General features: G+C 41.2%; 1 protein-coding gene across 1 annotated transcript in view; it reads right to left on the bottom strand.

Annotated features, from left to right (window-relative positions):
• Window positions 1–21,264, bottom strand: part of LOC118216683 (beta-1,4 N-acetylgalactosaminyltransferase 2-like) — a 46,261-nt gene that overhangs the window by 16,990 nt on the left and 8,007 nt on the right. The window contains exons 2-5 of the mRNA XM_035398080.1: window positions 13,592–13,735; window positions 13,195–13,301; window positions 9,374–9,411; window positions 469–649 (exon numbers count right to left, since the gene is read on the bottom strand). Coding sequence (XP_035253971.1) covers window positions 469–649; window positions 9,374–9,411; window positions 13,195–13,301; window positions 13,592–13,735 — 470 coding nt within the window. The remainder of the gene's footprint in view (window positions 1–468; window positions 650–9,373; window positions 9,412–13,194; window positions 13,302–13,591; window positions 13,736–21,264) is intronic.

The following is a 21,264-nucleotide window of genomic DNA, read 5'->3' as shown; positions in this document are numbered from 1 at the left end:
AAATGTCCACTGAATGTCCCCAGATCATGTGCAGTCAACCACTGCTTCTTTCTAGTGCGCAATTTCCATACCAATAAACATTTGCCAATTAACTAAAAATTGGGAAATGTAATTATTACTGAAAGTATATGTCACTTACATAGATATAATAATAAACTTACTATATATATACTATATAATACGATATTTCCCAAAACTCTCTTTGTATCATGAAAAGGTAATCATTTTTCTGCTTTATTATGTTCTTCATCAGCACTCATTGCTCCAGCTTCTACTATTGATTGAGGAGACCGCAAATAAGCATGAGGTTTATGTTTATGGTTTATGTTTTTTAGAAGGCTAATGTTTTTGAGGTTCATGTTTATAGGTTTATTTTCATCATCATTGCGACTCTAATACATTAAAAATATATATTCAATTTCTATTTCACTTAAGAGTAAAGGAACAGAGCTCAGGGGAGGGGCTTACCCAGGTCTCCAGACTTGATGCTGTACACAGTGCTTCTGTAGGAGACCCGACCCAGCAGGTCATTCAGAGACTGCAGGCTGGAGGTAGAAATGGAGAGAACCTTCTCACCCTGTCCCTCCACTTGGTCCTTTTCCTGAAGACTTTCCACTGCCAGGACACCACCGCTCACGCTCAGTGTCACCTGCACATAGAGTCCGCAGTTATAGAAAAAGAAGAGACCTGCTGAATTCAACCAGTCTTCTGATCTTTAGTGTGCAAAGCATTCTGGGTCCAGACTGTACCAGGAGTCTAGGATGTTTACCCTTTGGTTCATTTTCCAGAAAGTTTTATTTGGAGTGCTGATGCTTTTACACCAAATGTATTATTTAAATATGAAAAAGAACCTTTGCAGGATTTGCATCGTTCTTGGAGGTAGTGTAAAATGTAACTGTACAAGTACTTTCACCCCCGTATCGGTACTCAACTTCAGTAGTTTTATTTTTGTCTAACTTAACTCCTACTCCACCACATTTATGAAGAACATACTTTTTACTTTTGACTCATTTTTACATTGTTACAGTGCACAATTCTTTGAGAGCAAAATGTCAGATCACCCATCAACCATAAAACCACAGTCCCACAAAGTCCCACAAAGTCCCACAAAGTCCCAAAAAGTCCCAAAAAGAAAGACGGTGAGGCAAATGGACCGTTATGAAAGTCCATTTGTTTAATTTTTTCCAGATAAACCCAGCAGGGGGAGTTCTGTTCATAATGGTCACCGTGGAAACAGGTCCATACCATACTCATGGGAATGTTGTGCGGCAACAAAATTCATCAACAAACAACAAAGTACCATTCATACCATCAATTTCATTCACCAGTGTTCTAGTGACTCGAGAACATGGCTGACCCAGGCCTTCAGGCTGTCCTAAGATGGCCGTTGAGGAAGATGAGGAAGCGAGGATGGGCAGTGAATGAAGAGACTCGTGGGAGGCAGATCTGTCCACCGCTTCCTTATGTGATTCTCGGCAATGTTAGATCGCTTTGCAATAAATTGGGTGAACTGCACTCCAATGTTAAATCTCAACGAGCGTAAAAGTATTGGGGAATTATTTGCTTCACTGAATCATGCCGGATGACACCATTGAAGACTCAGAAATTTTCTTTTGGAGGGTGTTTGGTAATCCTTACTGTCTAGACAGACTTAAGGTCTTTACACACCAGGGACGTGACGAAATAATGACATGAAAATGCGAATACTTCGGAGGCGAATTGTGATGTGCCTGACTATTCACATGAAGCGTGACACGATTTTGCAAATAAATTATTAAAGGTTCTAAAAACAAATCGCGCCACTGAAAAAAAATGGAATCAATATCACTGCATTACCAAACCATTTTAAAAAGCAAGACAGAGCTAGGGAGATTAATTTGATTGAGTTATGGTTTCATGCAGTTTTCCTAAATAATGTAATGACAAAAACGACCAAAATTGGTGCTAATTGTATGGTATAAAACGAAAAGGAACTATTTTTTCTTGATGCAATCATTGTTTTCATAGAATTAATGACCAGAGGTTTTTTGCTTAACAACGGTACAAATAGAACAACCAACCAGAGTTTTTGCATAACAACGGTCCAAATAGAACTACCAACCAGAGTTTTGCTTGACAGTGGCAAAATAATATGCCCAAATGGCCGCGGAAAAATATTTAACTTTCAGCTGATTGTCGATAAAAATCAATAAATATTAAAGTAACCATATATAGTCATTGTTGGTAACCCGTTGTATAATTGGAATAAACCCCTCCAGGCTGTCCCGTTATTGGAAAATAATGTGTGGTGGTTTAACATTACATTAGCATAGTTGGAAGTTTAAACAAAGTCGTTTTACGTAGATTGCAAGTTTGATATACACACACCACCATCATACTTAAGCTCATTGAAATCATTGTCTTTGTAGTTCTTTTCCCTTTAATCATACAAAACGGAGTTCTGTGAAACAGACAATCAAACGATCCGCCATTTTGAATGTTTTGAATGTGACGTTGTCAACGACTTCCTTTTTTTTGTTGGTCAGATGTGTACACGTTGAAAGTGAAACCTCGCAAAAAGCGACCGTGGTCCCGAAAAAATAAAAGCCGCAATATCGCTCAGCGAAATTCCGTCGCTGATGTGAAAGCAAATTAATCGCGAATTAATCGCACAAAAAAAACGCGCCTGGCGTGTAAAGGCCTTAAGGCGCACAAGCTTAGGCAGTCGATCCTCGTTTTTATTCTACCTTTAGCCAACAAAAAGAATGCAACAGATATAATTTAGTCATCTGTGCAGTGCCTGGAACCAAAATGGAGCACAGAGGACATACCAAGAGAAGGTTGCAAATGTTCTTGGAGCTGGGAAGATGAGAGATGCTCGGAGGAGAATAAAGATCCTCTCATGCCTATCAACAAAGCAGAATCACCCTGGCTTTTTTTCTAACACTTGTGTTCAGCTGAGTCTTCTTTGAGGCTGTGGTTATTGTTAAAGTGACTTACTGTTATGTATTAACGTAAACTCAATTATTGCAACACGTGGATTTTGGGATGTAACAAGCAGGAACAGTCATGTACTGCAATCCTGTCTAAATCAACTGGTTCTGATCCTGTGATTGGTTTAATCGCTCAACTCAAGAACACACAGTACCAAACCCATGGAAGCCATCAATCATCAATCCCCAGTGCCAGAGAAGACCAACTTGAACGATCCTAATGACTTTCGACCTGAGCCATTAACATCCGTCATCATAAAGTGTTTTGAGTGCCTGGTGCTTTCACAAATCCAGCAGAGTGACCAGAGTATAGGAAACCCATTACAGTTTGCCTATCAACAGAAGAGAGCAGTCAACTCTTCTACCACTGCTCCATCTGGTTCATTCCCGTCAAGAGATACCAAAATCATACACCACATTCTGGTGCCTGTAGATTCGTCTAGTGTGATATACATCTATACAAGATATACATCTCAAAAACTATAAAGGGTACAAATATGATTCACAGCTTTTTTATCAAAGCCTTTTGACTAAGCAGTCAGAATTCACATTATTTCTGTTTCTGGAGCTCATTTACAAAAACGTATGCACAGAAAATGTATTAAAAAAAACAATCCCTACATTCAAGTTTAAATTTTTTTCCCTAAGGTATAAAAGGGGATACTTATAAAAGCTATGTAAGAAATAACTCCAGTTTGTGATTCCACTATATGCTGACAATCTGTGGTAAACAATTCGTGGCAATTTCTAAAGCCACTCAAATTCTTCCGTGTTTTTTATTTTTCTTTTTATTTCAGGCGAGCCCTTTTGGTTACAAAATTGTGCCAAGCTGTGCCGAATTGTGCCAAAAATGGCAACGTTCCAGAAAAGCCTCAATATGTTTTATTTTTTATGTTGTTACAACAAAATTAGATATTCTGGTAATAAAACATAATTTTCAGATGTGTATTTGATGCTTTCATATTACACAAGTACCTACCCAAAGTCAAACAGCTGTCCAAACCCACGTCGCAGCACAGGTGAATCTTGAGTAAATACGTGTTCCCAGACCTCCATTAGCCAGAATGAGTCATGGTGTATGCAAACAGGTCTTCAAAGGGGATGGTATAAAATTTCCCTAGGTATTACTGCGTTCCAGACCTGAGTTTTATTCAGTTTCCAACTCCTTTGATGGGGCTGTGGTGGTCGGGTTTTGGGAGGGTAACCTTTATGCATGTTAAACATACATAAACTATATACAATGAGCTCCATAATGCTGTCCTGAGATGTGTGGGGCGGGCGGGGGTTGGGGGGGGGGTGGTTAAACAGTGCTGTAAATTCTATATGGTGAAACTGAAGTGTACTCTATATAAATACCCTTAAATGCAAGCCCAGAATGTTCATTTTAACTACATGTGAATTGTTTGATTATAAATCTACAATTATGGAGTACAGAGCCAAATCAAGAAATAAAATATGTCTTTGTCCCGAAAGTTGTGGCGCTCACTGAATATAAGATATACAAGTGTGCTTAAGGTGGACCTCTAAATGTGCTGTAGACATGCTATCAAATGTCCGCCAGTTTCCCGAGACAAAATAAAAATTCCCATGCTGTAACAAATAGAAAGACCCGTGTCCTTTGCAAGTGCTCAAGTTACCATTACTGTAAAACACAAAGCAAAGAAAAGCACAAAAAAGCAAAGAAAGCACAAAACAAAAAAAAACAAAAAAAAAAATAACAGGGTCCCAGAAGGCTAGAAAAAAAAAGCTGGGGACAGACAGACAGCAGCTGTGCTGTCCCGGTGCACCAGTGCATTGTGGAACAGCCCTCTGGCCAGAGGAGGACCTGCAGGGCGGGGCGGGGCGGGGCAGGGAGGAAGTCCCTGGTGCCTTAATGGCAGAGGACAGGGTGACTGAAAGCACAAAGGAGAGCTAACGAGCACGGGACTGCAGAGAAAAGAGAAAGATATCAGTTAACCGTGTGTACAGAGAGCCATTTACAGACCCCACCAACCCGCAGCCATGGAAACCAACACGCTGCTCGACTGTTCGTCATGCTGATATACAGTACCTGATAACCATCCCCCTCTCCAACAACAACAACAGAGATCGACAAGTCGCCCCCATGTTGTGTGTACATTTCTTTTCCGTTCACCTACACAGCCTTCTGCACTGCATGAAGATCTACTCATGTGGAACAATGACTACTAAACAAGCCCTTCCCCACGCCGCGTTATACACTGTTAAAAACAGCCCCTGATCGCTGCTTTCCGTAGGCCTTGTGCGCTGTCATTTTGCATTAAATTTCTATTTTAACGTTTTGTGTTTCTTACTAGAATTCCCTTAAGGCAAAACTTAATTTATAATTAATGTTAATAGAAATAGGAATTTCTGAATGCAATTTCTGTAATTTTATTTTTTAATGTAATTTATATAAATGGTAAATTTCTATTAATTTATATACATTTTTACTTCACCTGAAGTTCCCCTGGGAAAATAAATTTATTCTATTCTATTCTAAGCCTCCAACAGGGTTACAGTCTAACTGGTTATAAAGCATTGTCTTCACAGCCTTATAAGCTAAACATAATTACGTTTGGTACTTTTTACAGGAGATACTTTTCTTCTATTCAAGTAGTGTTTGAATGGGGCCTTTTATTTTCCTGGCATTGTTTTACATACAGCATTATGTACTTTAACTCAATTATAGTCTTCAGCTACCTCACACACTACAGGTTCTTTGGAAATGATGTCATCACTATTGAAGATCAAATGGCAGGTTCCTCCAGGTTTTTCGGGGATTTTCAGTGTCCACAGAGAGTGACACGTGAGCACCCTTCTCCCTGCACATTTTAAAAAGGGTCTATAGACACAAACAGTTACAGCGATACCTCCAGGAAAATAAATAATGAAGTGCTGTCAGACTCAAGTGACAGGAGGCTGAACAGGAGAGACCTGAAGGTGCGGTTTGACACGCAGCACTGCGATGTGCCTGGATGGTTGTCCTCAAAGTAGTGTTTCAGAAAGGTGTTTAAGAAGCAACGCTGCAGTACGTAGGCAGGCAAAAAAAAAATTATACAAATTTAATTTATATAAATAATTTTCATAATCATACATTATCTTGGTGGCTCAGTGCGGTTGGCTGACCAACAAGAAATAACAGGAGAACTTTTGAATGTTAGCTGACAACCACTCACTTTTATCTAACATATATCTAATGTATTTTTTATATGTAAAACGAATTAATATGCTGATAATTCATCACTGCTGCCACATTTAGCCACTTAGCAATCTCCAACAGGTTTTTAATTTTGGTTTTTAAAAAGCTGCCTTTTCCCTAAATGAATGCTTTTAATTGTAGATTAAACCAAATGACATCTGAAGATTTCCTCTCTAAGAGGACAATGTCCTGACTCGGTTCTTATAGGTACCAAGCTCTATGTATTGATGAAAATCTGTCTTAAAACTCATTAACATTATTTCTCTATGAGGAAGTTGAAAGTAGGAAGTTGTCCTGCTTCTCTTCAGAAAATGCCCTAGGTCCTTTTCCACCGTTGATTGGCTACTGTGACATCATATATATACACGCCTGTCTGCTGATCTGTTCTGCGTGCCTTAGGCACAGTGTGTCATGGTGAATTACAGTTTATTAACTCTCAACTGCCTTTATCAAAAGGCGAATCTAACCTCTTTGACTAATCACAGAAGTTGCCCTTCATAAATCTTTTTTAATCTTTAATCTTTTTTAAATCTTAAATCTTTTTTAAGGAGCACTCATAATCTGTGTTAAATTCTTACTACACTTTTTAAAGTAAGCCCCCACGTCCTTTTTTAGAATTTGGGAAAATGCCTTGTACTTAGTCCTGTTACTTTTCTTCAAAGATTTGGTGTTAAACACTGTAACAGAGATACATGTTTGTTTCTCTTAAGAATACTCTTACAAAAGAGACATCATTCTCAACGGGACTTTCCTGGTTTAATAAAGGATAAGCAAGTAAACATTAAAAAAAAGTCATAGCCAATGCACTGAACTGCAACCGCAAAACGAATGTCCTTGTGTACCTTCCTGAGTAATTCCTGTGTAACTGCATAGATGGCGAATCCTTTCCTTTATGTCGTTACTGTAAATGAGGATTCGAGGTTTTGAACAAACATTGACTCACGGAACAAAAAGATTCAGCCGAGCGAAATTCGACACCCGGTTACACAACGCCAAATTTCACGAACAGTATGAGTTACTGACAGACGCACAAAAAAAGGGGATTCGATGTCATAATGCGTGCAGTGCGTCCGGCAGCGACTCTGAGAGCTGGACGAACAGGACTACAGCGCCGGCCGTGGGGAACGAATGATCCTCACGACTGCTGTGCAGCAATGAACAACCACATTGGACATGTGACATCATCGCAACCATCAGGCATAATTCTGCCTTCTGTAAAACTTTCGGCTTTTCAAAATAGCAGCTCGCCCCTGACTTAAGTAGCTCACTCCTGACTGAAGCAGCTAAAACCTGAAGCAGCTCACTCCTAACTGAATCAGCTCACTCCTGAAGTAGCTCACTCCTGACTGAAGCAGCTCACACCTGAAGTAGCTCACTCCTGACTGAATCAGCTCACTCCTGAAGTAGCTCACTCCTGACTGAAGCAGCTCACACCTGAAGTAGCTCACTCCTGACTGAATCAGCTCACTCCTGAATGAAGCAGCTCACTCCTGACTGAAGCAGCTCACACCTGAAGTAGCTCACTCCTGAATGAAGCAGCTCACACCTGACTGAAGTAGCTCACTCCTGACTGAAGCAGCTCACTCCTGAATGAAGCAGCTCACACCTGACTGAAATAGCTCACTCCTGAAGCATCTCTTTGACTTTTGATACCTCAACAACCCCCATGACTTATAGTTCCTTGCAAAATTATTTAAAATATTGCAGTTTTCACATTTTTTGCATCAGAGCCTGAAATCAACAAAGTTTCAATGCATATGTAAAAACAATATACAGTGCCCTCCTAAAGTATACCAACGGTAGAGTGAAATCAAAGATGAATATGTATTTAATTGTAATTGTGTATGTTTTACCATTATACAGAACCAGCTGTATAATACAAATATTTCACAAAAAAATAAATTAATAAATACATTTGCTCTGCTGTTACCATACTTTTAGAGGGACTGTATATACATACGTATTCACTCACACGCGCACACACACACACACACACACACAGAGAGAGAGACAGACAAATACACACACAAATGTCTTTCGTCATCGATCTTGAAAACCTAAATAGTTCAGCTGAAAACAAATATCATCAAAATCAGACAATTAGTTAATTCGGCTGGGTATGTGAGCAACAGTAGTGTATCACATCATTTCAGAAAGAAAATCAATGAAACAAATCTGTCCCGCAAAAAAAGTCCCTCAGTAGTCAGAGAGTTAATCTGAAACAAAGATTCAACCATGGAGCTTCACGATCAACTTGAGGATCTTTTTTTCTTTTTTTTTTTAGAAAGACACAAATTAGTAGAACAGCATTTGAAAGGAAACAGGTTGGCGTATCGTAACACGTGGACGGGGCCCAGACCAGGCAATGAAGTGACCGGGGCAGTGTAGGCCCCCCCCCGGCCTTATCGAACGTTTAACTCTGTGTGTCGTTCTGAGCCGCTAGCCCTGCGGTAGTCTCGCATAGCCTGTCCTATCGCCACACTTCGTTTCAGCGCTGTGCCAGCGCTGGGGAAAGGTCTGGCTCAACCCATTATCATTCCGGTATGGGGGGGGGGAAAAACGCTCTGGCTTGTTCGTATTTCATTAAACCAATCATAATCGTCTTGGGCGGCGCTAAGCCCAGGATGCAGCGACGGTGCCCTTGCAAAAATGGTAACACACAGATAGCAGAAGGGGAGGAGAATTCAGACTGAAGTAGTCGGCCAACGGCAGGCTTATACCCACAGTATATACCCTGTGAGTCAGACTAGTCCTGCGGCGGCTTCCCTCTCCACCCCCCCCCCCCACCACCCCCGTCCCCCCGTATGGGGAGGCCTGGTTCAGGCTGGCAGCCCGGTCTAGCCCACGTCCACGTGCCACAACACCCTCGCTTGGGCTCGGTGCTGAGCGTGTGCACCAACCCACAGCGAGGGGAAGTGGAACTGCATTCCTGTGGCACAAATGACTAATCGCGTCGTTCTAAAAACTGCATCTCTGACAGGAAATGTTTCGATTTTGTGGCCGGTGAAATTTTTGACCGGCTGGATTAACTAGGCCCCTGTCACATTTTGGTGAAAGCCAAAATAATTAATTTGGTACGTTCTAAGCACATATGCCACGTGGAATGCATGCTCCATGCAAATCAACAGGAAGTATTACATTGATCGGTCGGTCCCTTCACCAGATTTCATCAGTAATAGAGAGGGCAGCTGTTTTTACTAACCTGGTAATTTTGCTTTTCGACAGCATGTACACTTAAACCTGTAACAAAGCATAATTCAAAACAACACTGTAACCCCTAAGCCACAAAGTTGTTATCTGATCGTCATGAGCATGCCTGACTCCCCCCCCAGGTGCATACATCCAACATGAACAAACAAAAAAAAGAAGTTATTTCAGGTAGACAAACTATCAACACCATAACTCCCAGTCACGTCAAGACACTCCCTTACAGAAGACTCTGTGTAATCTTTAAGGTTCACGGGGACATTGTGCATTCTACTGTGCATCATTAGCACTTGCGAACATAGAAAAAAACATTAACTGAAAAGCAATCAGATGACCAAGGAAGAGAAATGCTTCTGAAATTGATCTGCCCATAAAAGCTGGAAACATCAACCAATAAATTAAGCCTGAAGTGGGCTTCTTGCATTGCTAAACATGTTTGCTCCCAACCCCCCCCCCCCCCCATTCCCCCTCCCACACATAAATATATGATGCATTTACTTTCCATCTCCTCCCTTCAGACACTTTGAGCTTGTACGGTTACAGCTCCACCACTGTTAAAAACCTCTCTGTCTCATATACTGTACTGTACATGGTATGTGACTGTTAAAAACCTCTCTGTCTCATACATTGTACTGTACATGGTGTGTGACTGTTAAAAATCTCTCTCTGTCTCATATACTGTACTGTACATGGTATGTGACAGTTAAAAATTAGTTTGAGTTGCACAGACCACAGGATGACTCTGCTTTGCTACTCCAAATGAGCTCATATACCAGGATGGCTATTATTTCACGGTGCTTCTGAGCTGGAAAGCTAACGCCACAAACTCATTTAATTGAGGGTGAGTGCACTAATTTTTAACTAACTTTTATAGTCACATACCATGTGCAGTTTCATGCGGAGAGGACTCCAGGCCTAAAGCCCTCAGAAAGCAAAGCCCGAGGCTCCTACGGGTAGCTTTGTCTCATGAAGGCTGAAAACGAAAGCTTGGAACAATGTTGTGACAACGTTTGCATAAGATCCAGAGATTTAAAATTTATGTCATCTTATTCAGTTCAAACTTGGGACTACTCAGTCCTTCCACGGAACTGAAGCCCACCAGGGATGTACCTGCATGTGTACATTAAGTCTGCGTTACTGTTAACACTGGAGTAACTTAGCCTTGCTTCATCGGTCCTGTCACCACAAAGTGCTCGTGTCAGCAGGTATGCATTAGGCAGGTAAGCCCCATCCAAAAAACAAAAAACATAAACAAAACGGGGGTGGACTATATAGACTGCTGTTTACACAGTAGATGAGAAAATGACAAAATTATTCATAAATAACAATAATAATAATTATTATTATTATTATTGTTATTTATGAATAATTTTGTCATTTTCTCATCTACTGTGTAAACAGCAGTCTATATAGTTTACACAGTAGATGAGAAAATGACATCTACTGAAATTATTATTATTATTATTATTATTATTACTAATAATTTTATTATTTATATAGCACTCTATTTATATAGCACTTATATCATTATTCTATTCGAGGAGGGCCACTAATCCAAAGCATCTAACCATAACACCATCTCAGCCCTAACCTTTACCCTTCTGTTCCACTTACTTTTAAAATTGCATTTCAACAGAATCTGGATTGAAATGCCGGTGTGAATAGACATTCAAATGCAATCCTCATCTGTAAATCAATATTATACGCAAAGACCTCATCAAAAGGCAATCAAAAAATTAAACAATGCAGCCCTCTACCCTGGCTAGTTCAGTGGTCTTTTCCAATGTACAGCTATGATAGATATTCTGCATGGCCCATCTAATCGGTGGTCCAACAATCTGAACTCCACCAACTAGCTAAATGTCCTTAGGGCAGAAGGCTACCTGCAGTAGCTTGTGTCTAAACAAGCCTTTGTGCTGTGGCTGGGTCTGGACCAGAACTTGTGCTGTGACTGGGTCTGGACCAGAACTTGTGCTGTGACTGGGTCTAGACTAGCACTTGTGTTGTGGCTGGGTCTGGACCAGAACTTGTGTTGTGGCTGGGCCTGGACCAGAATTTGTGTTGTGGCTGGGTCTGAACCAGGACTTTTGCTGTGGCTGGGTTTGGACCAGAACTTGTGTTGTGGCTGGGTATGGACCAGAACTTGTGTTGTGGCTGGGTCTGGACCAGGACTTTTGCTGTGGCTGGGTTTGGACCAGAACTTGTGTTGTGGCTGGGTCTGGACCAGAACTTGTGTTGTGGCTGGGTCTGGACCAGAACTTGTGTTGTGTCTAGGTCTGGACCAGAACTTGTGCTGTGGCTGGGTCTGGACCAGAACTTGTGTTGTGGCTGGGTCTGGACTAGCACTTGTGCTGTGGCTGGGTTTGGACCAGAACTTGTGCTGTGGCTGGGTCTGGACTAGCACTTGTGTTGTGGTTGCATTTACAGCAGTATTTTGAGTCCTGTGGCACTATCCAAACATAAGCAATTCCTAGGGGATACCTAAGGAGTACGTGCTTCTCAGTATGGATCTCACAACGTGGTTGAGAAGAGCCTGGCGTTGGGAGCCGCCCAATCTCTGGCAGGGGCTTGGTAATAAATTTCCTGTGCATCTGTGACATCATCTACTGTTGTTCTGGGACACTGACTCACTTGCTCAATGTACAGGGCACGAAAGTTCTGAAACCTGGCTGATCAAGGGATAAGGATGGACGTGCCAAAACAGCTCAGAATTTCTAAATAATAAAGTATACTCAGAAGACCAAAGCTGCACTAGTCTCAGTTGTGGCGAAGAGATATTTGTCGTTGATATTTGTTTCGTGGGGCAAGCTATTTGCATTACCGTGCAGGTATACCTAATAAAGTGGCTGGTGTGTGTGTGTGTGTGTGTGTGTGTACATATGCTGTGTGTGTTTTGTTTCACCATGTAAAAATAACAGCACTTTTCTTTTACATAGCCCCTCATTTCAGGGCACCATAATGTTTGCGACAAGTGGCTTCACGGATGTTTCTGATTAATCAGGTTTGTTCAATTTTTCCTAAGTGCAAATATAATACAGCTTTCAGCATCTAGCCTTGCCTCTGGGCTTTTGATTGCCTTTGGAGTCGGTTATTGCCGTTCATCAACATGAGGACCAGAGTTGTGCCAGTGAAAGTCAAGGAAGCCATTATGAGGCTGAGAAATAAGAACAAACAGTCAGAGACATAGGCCAAACATTAGGCCTACCAAAATCCACTGTTTGGAACATCATGAAGAATAAAGAGAGCACTGGTGAACTCTGTAACTGCAAAGGGCCTGGTAGGTCAAGGAGGAACTCTACAGTTGATGACTGAGGAGTTCTCACCGAGGCCCCACAGACCCTGCTATACCGGCAGGGTTTTAGGTGCAGCGGAGCCACTGGTCTCCACACACCCCCCTGACCCTACCCTCCTGCCCCCTGCCCCCACCCCACTGCTCCCCTGTTCTTTACAGCAAGTCAGTTATCACCAAACACAGTGTTTTTATGGTGAGGCATAGCTATCACCAAAAACAGTGTTCTCTATAGCGAAATATAGCTATTACCCAACACAGTGTTTTACTGCCAGAATTATATAAAACAGGAAACAAACCCTCTTATGACACTAGAAGTGGATTAACCCCACAACAGTAAGGATACTGCACTTTAAGGTTATATTACATTAACTGTCAATTGAACTCAGTTAGCCACAGACATAACTATCCCTCTTATACTATAAAGTCAAAACAAATTTGGCTTCTGTCCTCCAATCTGACATTTTTATGATATGATATTGTTTATCTGTTGCTTTCCATCAGAATAAAAGATTACGTTACAGTACCTGGTATGAGGCTCTTCTGAAGAGGAATAACTGTGAATCCTTGGATTGGATATTGCAGAGGAGAGTTAGCTTGCGCTAACAGAACTTTGCTTGGTGGTGGCTTTTTCCTGTAAAAAAAAAAGGACAAATGATATTTCTTATGTTTAACTGAACCACATAAGCAAAAACTAATTCTAGGTCACCCAAGGGCATTAGAATTTCTTCAGTAGATTCAAAGCACGTTTTGTAGACCTTGCCCTCCCCCTCCCTGAATTGTATTTTTACCGTTTAACGGTTACATATTATAAATCAGTATATTTACAGCACCCCACAAGAACACGCACAAGACCCAAAGTCCTAATAACAATGGAAGATCACAGCAACACAGGATCTGGCAACCGTGCCAAAGCTCCCTCACCGTATCTGATGCTTTTTGTACTCCTCCGCCCTCCGTCTGATGATGTCATCAAACTTATCCTTGTTGACGTAGTTCTTCAGAGCTGTGGCCCCATTGAGGCAGGAGCAGGGAACTTGTTGAGACTGGACCTTCAGGCTCTGAATGCTGCACAAAGATAGCCAGCGCTAAGCAATGAGAACAGGGCAATATTACGCATGGAAAACCCGCAGGCTCTGCCCTCACTTTCTTTACATCCCTAATCTGTCTATATATAGCCTTCTCCTACAATGGTAGCCTTTGCCAAACCAGTGAGATAAACTTTAATTCATGTTTCTTCATTTTGGAAAGTTACTCATTTCTGATGAGTCATATAGTATACCCAATTATGCATTGTTTGTTCAGGATTTGCAAGTCTTTGCCGAAGCAGGTAAGCTTGGTTTTGATGATGGACTGCTATTGCTCACATAAAATTCCTTGGTATTACTGGTCTGTGCAAATACTAATACACGTCTATATTAATAAAATGTTTTCACTATTTAAAAAAAAACAAAGAAACAAGTAACACACATACACAAATCATACACTCTCAATACATCTGTAAAAACACAATTTGTTTTTCAAAATCTAAACAAGCCATATTCCAGTGGGCCAACATGATTTTGTTGTTTGATTAATGTGGGAAGATTTCTCCAAAAAACATTAATTATGCACACATAAGCATCACAAAAGCATGACACTGCAAATATACAGAGCCATGTGAATTCTTCACAATTAATTTTCTATTAGCCTATGTCATTATGATGTTTGCTTTTATTTTTGTCCTCAGATGTGAAGCACTTTGCATTGCATGCTATGTACGAAACAGAAGAACAAACAAAGTTTATTATTATATTTTCAGCGTCGCCAACAGTGTATAACAGTGCCCCGGTGCACGGAAGTGGAGCTCGATCAGACCTGAGTCAGATACTTTTCTGTGCTCTATTGATTTTGCCTGGTGTAATTGTGCCTGCCAATATGACCAGAAGGCGGGGTTTGCACTTTTTGAGAGTATTTCATTGGTTTCAATACACCAGACAAGATCAGTAAAGCATGGAAAATTATTTGAATCCAAAGGTCTGAGCTCAATACAGTGTCTATCACTGTTAGGGCTCGCCTTGTTCAGAGGGGCAATGTGCACAACTATTAATTGCCGGAGGTAAATAATTCCCACCTGACTAAATTAGTAGCTCTCATAAAGATACCCGCATAAGATCTTGTTGTTCTCTAAGAATACGTTCCCTTCTAAATGCTACTCTAGCCGGGTTTTAGTTAATATTGGACAGGCGGATAGGGACCAGAGTTACTTGGCGGTCTGCAGTATCATTTCCAGCATTTCCAGTACCCATTGCCCGCTCATTAACCTTATCACATTTCCAGTCACGGTCTGGCCTACATCGTCTCATAACACAAGGCTCGCCAGCTACAGCCATAACACATTCATAAGCACTGAAAAACAGTGGCACAGTAGCTATATTAAGGGTACGTTAGTTTCGCTAATTGCTCTAAAATGGCACGTTATCAGGATACGTAACTATAAAACATTACAATGACACACAAATTGCTATTCATAACCATTTCAGAAGGCCAGTACTATACGCTCAGGCCTAACGTCTTCGGAGAACACGGCAGAACACCGCACAAATGTTCCCCGTAAACGCTGCATCCTCCTCTGCTATTGGCCGCGCTCGGTGTGTTACACGGCGCAGGAGAAAGCACAGTGCTGAAGTCTGCACCCAGCGATACGTGCACAGAACTGAAAATGGCGTTTCCCTATTGACGCCATCCTGCGATCACCACGCTGAAGCTCACTACAAGCGCCGATGCTGAGCACTAATAATTACCAGCTGCTAACGAGGTACTGAGGAATCGTTCATTGCCCTTTGAACTGTGAAGCTGTGTCTGTCTTTTGTGGCCAAATACTAGCATGACATGATTTAGGTGAGTAGGATATGCTCCTGGATCAACATCACTGGAACAGCATTTCTGTTAACCAGTGTAACAAATTACTCAAATGTTACACAGCCCAGTGTAACAAATTAATTAGTTAGTTAAGCATTAATTTGTGAACTGTTAAGTGCTACCAGCAAATTTTAACTACTAACTAGCTAGTTATCTTAGCTCAGTTAGGCACTGCACTAGCTGAGCTACAAATTCAACCCAGTTTGACAAATGAATTAGTTAGTTAAGCATTAATTTATGAACCGTTAAGTGTTACCAGCAATTTATAACTACAAACTAGCTAGTTTTCTTAGCTCATTTAGGCACTGCACTACCTCCGCAACAAATACTACCCACTAAACTAGTGCTCATATACACATATGAATGGCGGAAATAAGGTGCCACTAAAGTATTTTCACTAAATCTATGACTTTGTTCAATCATGCGAACAGAAATGCAGAGACATGGCGCACATAGAAGCATACCTATCTGGAAACTGGAGCGTTTCAGAGGGAATTTTGAAAAGGCTCAGGAGCATAACCAATCACTGTCCTCTGATGTCATCAATCTGTGTTGAACAACCCCAGGCTCCTGAGCCAAGTACGACATGTTCCTGGCTCAACATCCCTTGATCTTCCTGAAGCAGGAACATCTCGTACTTGGGTGAACTACATTGTCGCAAACAATACTAACTGGTTACACCTGTAATATACACAGTCACACTACCCACAAAGGCCAGTGTGCGAGGAACAACCTTTATTGGCTGATGTCCTGCTTATCACGCATCACTTCCAGCTGAGTTAGCATTCAGCAAGCACAACATTAGATGCAGCCCCAATGAGACTGCTCGTGTACGGTAGGTTTTCAGTTTGCTACATTACTCATGTTAACTACAATAGTAATGTGACCCACCTGTTCTTTCCCACATTTCTACATATTATGCATGCACTACTAAAAAATAAATTGTATTTTATCTTTAAAAATTATGTCAACATAATACTATCATTACAAATACAAAAACACACACCCTCTATTTAAAAAAAAAAAACCACAATCTCTTAGTGTTCCAAATTATGGACATCATAATTATGCCAAGTTACAACTGATTTTTCAGTAAACCATTTCACAGAATCCAAGCGAGCCTCATCCCAAAGCAATGCCATTTTGGGTTTACTACATCCACTGAAGTAACATCCATTTCCTCATCTTATCGTCTCAAGAGGATATGCTCTTAATGCGTGCAATCAATACCAGCGATCTTTGCTGCTGTCAGCAGAAGCTCTCTGTGATGAATATTTCAAGGGTTGCTGGTGATAATGCATGGAAATTGTTCAAGTTATTACACAGTTGTGGAAGGTGGAGATATCAAATCAATTTGGACCCATTCTGAAAAGCAATGTGTGTTGGACATAACTATCATGACAGTTTTGTTTTTGTTTTTTTGTTTTTTGACAGAATACATCATTTGTTTAAACGCTCCACATCTTTAGTGTTTTCTCCTTAAAAACATGACTGCACTTACAGTATGTAACTAATTATGTAATTAAAGCATTGCCTACCCACTACAACAATATAACACACTTTCAAGCAGAACTCCACATACAGACATGACATCATATCAGCTCTAGTCAGTTTGGCTGCAAAGCCAGTAATTCCCCAGACGCTAAGCTCCATCCAAGTGTTCTGCGAATGTTAAGCATATTTCCGAAAAGTCGGCGAGAGAAACCGTGAATCAGTGTGCATCTCCATCAACTACTGTTTTGCAAATATTCTGAAGAGTCATCATTTATACAAAAAATCTGTTTCCATCACTTTATCACATCTTCTCTTTATTAATATGCCAAGTTCCCCCCCCCCCCCCCCCCCCCCCCCCCCCCCCCCCCCCCCCCCCCCCCCCCCCCCCCCCCCCCCCCACAACAAATGGAGAGGTGTTCATCAGCAGGGCATGGGGGCAGCCCTGGTTCACCTCGCTTTCTGACTGTTCTTAACATGCTGCCTGGCGTGACCTCACCTCCACACAGCCCGTCTACAGGTGCGTCTCAAAGTTCCATTCTCAGCCCCCTCCTGTTGTCCAGATACGCTGAACCTCTGGGCTCCGCAATATCCTCTTCCCCATCAATCCATCCATCCATTATCTACACCCGCTTATCCTGAGCAGGGTCGTGGGGGGTGCTGGAGCCCATCCCAGCGTGCATTGGGCGAGAAGCAGGGAATACACCCTGGACAGGCCGCCAATCTATGGCAGGGCACCCATTAATTCAAATTTAATTAATAACCCCCCACACAATATTATAAGAATTTTTCAATACATTAACTGAATTTCAATCCAAACAGAACTGATGTTATCTTGATGTTGCAGCTCCTAGGCTGACCTACCATAACTTTCTGACCTAGCCTCTGCTTACTGTGTGAACTGGGTTTAATGTGCTCATGGCTATGAATAACTGTTACATAATGAGTATTGGACCTTATCGGACCTGTGTTCTGTAGTTGTTCCAATGGCCTTTGGTATGCACTTACTGTACGTCGCTTTGGATAAAAGCGTCCGCCAAACAAATGTAATGTAATATAACCCCTTACCCTCGTGTCCTTATCTCACTGTCTCTGTGCAGTCCTCATCAGTCTGTGACAAAATCTGCAGTCAAGAGTCCTGCAGCCCTACTCTTAAGATTGCACTCAATGTAGACAAGTGTCCAAAATGGATGCTAGGCTGGAAAAACACATTAGCAGCTAGATTTGAAGATTATTTGTAATAACACTACCAGTTTAAAAATGGTATTGTGGATCTGAAGGAAATAAACTGAGCTTTTTTTTTTAGAATTTGGAAAAATGTCTGTTATAGAGCAAACAACGAATGACACAGACTGACTCTTTCCTAATGTCACACTCTGCCCGGAGACAGCAGGCAACAGAGAGTCACTATACTAGACAGAGAAAGAGGGTGACGTAAACACACGGTCTTGTGATAAATCCCCAAGGCAAGACAGGTTCAGAGCAGTTTTATAAATACTTGTATTCATAAACTCCTTCTCCTGTTCCTCTCTCTTCATCCACTGGAACAGGGACTCTCCTTCACTTCACTTTAAGGAGTCATGAACAAAAAAAGTGTGAAAAAGGGAAATGTCCTCCTCTGTGCTGAACAGAGATCCCCGGTTGGAGATCCTGGGCCTGCCCAGCCCCGAATAAGGTGGAGACTAGGGCGGCATGGCTATGCATATCGCCTGACCACGGCTATGCGCATTGTAGTGGATCAGAGCAGTCTCTCCCTGGCTCACCGTTAAGCATTCATTAATTATTCATGAGCCAAGAAGCGAGAGGGGCGTGTCATCCAACACATTAAAGTGCAGCCTGATGATAATACACTGCTTCTTTTGCTGTTGTTTTAAGCTCTTTGTTCTAATCTTGGCGCCCCACCTTGCCGGTGTTTGGTGATACGGGCCAAAACAAAAACCAAAACCCGCGGGACCCGTATCACCAAACACCGGCAAGGTGGGGCGCCAAGATTAGAACAAAGAGCTTAAAAATGTTGGGGATTACCTTAGGAAAGGCAAATGTAAGTTTGTTATTAAATGATGGTGTTAACCACAGGATTCAGGAACCATGGTTTTCCACAATTTCCCAAGTGGAAAACAGGAAGCTCACTGGCATTACTCTGTGGCTACAAACAAAGGCGGCTAAAATGTAGTTATATTTATTTTTATATAATTAATTTGGCTTTCATTACTTGGGCAGTGGGTTAATACAATTGAAAGACTTTATTACCATCAAATATGCCCTAAAGTGCTCAGTGAAATGAAATTTGAAAGTTAAAAAAATAAAATAAAATAATAAGGTTTAAACATTTTTATCTTTCAGCTCTCTCTACATGGACCAGCCACTCCATAGGTCAGCCACATTCACTGAAACCTCAAAGGCAACAGAATTAGACACTGGATCAAGGTTAACAAGGTTACCATACCATGTCAGCCACTGAATGGGTTAAGCAAGGGTTTCACAATGGTACATTTCACAGGTTAAATTAGAAAAGAAAAATGGTTCCTACACTACAAAATAAATGTAATGAGTTGGTGGATACAGAAAAAATATCTGAAAACTTAATAATGGAACAAATTGATGTATTTCGGGGTATTGGGAGGTTGGTTATGCAAGCAATTGGTTACATATGTTCATGTAAAATATTGCTCCTACTATGAAATTGTCCATTTCAGCATGATAACCAACAGGCCCTGTGAGGGAAGGGTGGTGGTAGCTCATACAATGAGTGTGCTCTATGAGTGACTTTGAGCCCAAGGAGGATGTTTTAATCAGTGTCCTTAGGTTACAATTGGTAAATGGTAAATGGACTGCATTTATATAGCGCTTTTATCCAAAGCGCTTTACAATTGATGCCTCTCATTCGCCAGAGCAGTTAGGGGTTAGGGGTTAGGTGTCTTGCTCAAGGACACTTCGACATGCCCAGGGTGGAATTTGAACTGGCAACCCTCCAACTGCCAGACAAGCGGTCTTACCTCCTGAGCTATGTCGCCCAATTAAAATATAAAACTAAGGTTATTCATTTCCCAGTCAGTGTAGTTAATCATTTTTCAGCTCACAAATAAAACCAACATTTTACTGAACAGAAATATGTCATCCATCCACTCATCCATTGTTTAATCTACTTATTCCTGGTGAGTGTCATGGGAGGTGCTGGAGCCTATCCCAGCGTGCATTGGGCGAGAGGCAGGAATACACCCAGGACAGGTCGCCAGTCCAACGTAGGGCACACACACCGTTCACCCGCACACTCGTACCGAGGGGCACTTTAGAGTCTCATGACTGTGGGAGGAACCTGGAGTACCCGGAGGAAACATAAAACCTAATGTTAGCCAACAATTTGTACTGTGACAAAAGTAACACTATACAAGTATTAAATCTTCATGCAGGTATACTAATAACATTATCCAAAAGTAAATGTAAGAAAGAAAGGATATCTAAAGGGAGTCTGGGTAGCCGTGGTGCCATCTAAAGAGATGTGTTCAGATGAATGTTCTCCAATATCATAAAACAAGATAGAAGAACAGTCGTAGCCTAATCCTTGGAAAAGAGGGGTGTGTAAAGTACCAAATAATAGAGGTGAAATTTTAATCATTATTCTCCAAGCAATTGCTTTAGTGTGAAATAATATAATTAGGGCTGTCAATTTTAGGATGTTCAAATCGCTACAAAATCAGTCAGACTGCCTCAAACAAGTTGAGCACAGCCATAGCCGAACGGATTGCTACGAGCCTCGGACAGATGTGGCAGGCCCTCGTTCTATGGACGTTCTGCGGATAGCACGCGTCGACCAAACATTCACATTGTCCTTGCGAGGTACAGTCGTTTGACATATAAACGATATGTATGAAAGCGAGACAGCAGCTACTCCATTAGACTAACTGTGTACATTAAGGTCACATGAATTGCCATTAACTAATGTAGTTGTTAACATGAAATAATGATGTCCAAATACTATGAGCATGAAATTAACTTTTCATTAGTTAGTACATTATACATTAATATATTAGTTACATGATTATTTATGCATCAACAAAACATAGGATAAACTTATAAGTAGTTAACCATTAACAAATACATGACCAGTTTTCTCATTCGAATATGAACTGGCATTCACTAATGTAGTTGTTAACATGAATCAATGATGTACAAATACTTTAACAAAGCTGCACCGATGACCTTTT

This window comes from Anguilla anguilla, chromosome 17, assembly GCF_013347855.1.
Source record: "Anguilla anguilla isolate fAngAng1 chromosome 17, fAngAng1.pri, whole genome shotgun sequence".
Classification (NCBI taxonomy): Eukaryota; Metazoa; Chordata; class Actinopteri; order Anguilliformes; family Anguillidae; genus Anguilla; species Anguilla anguilla.
The sequence above is the reverse complement of the archived record's forward strand: the minus strand, read 5'-3'. Positions and strand labels throughout refer to the sequence as shown.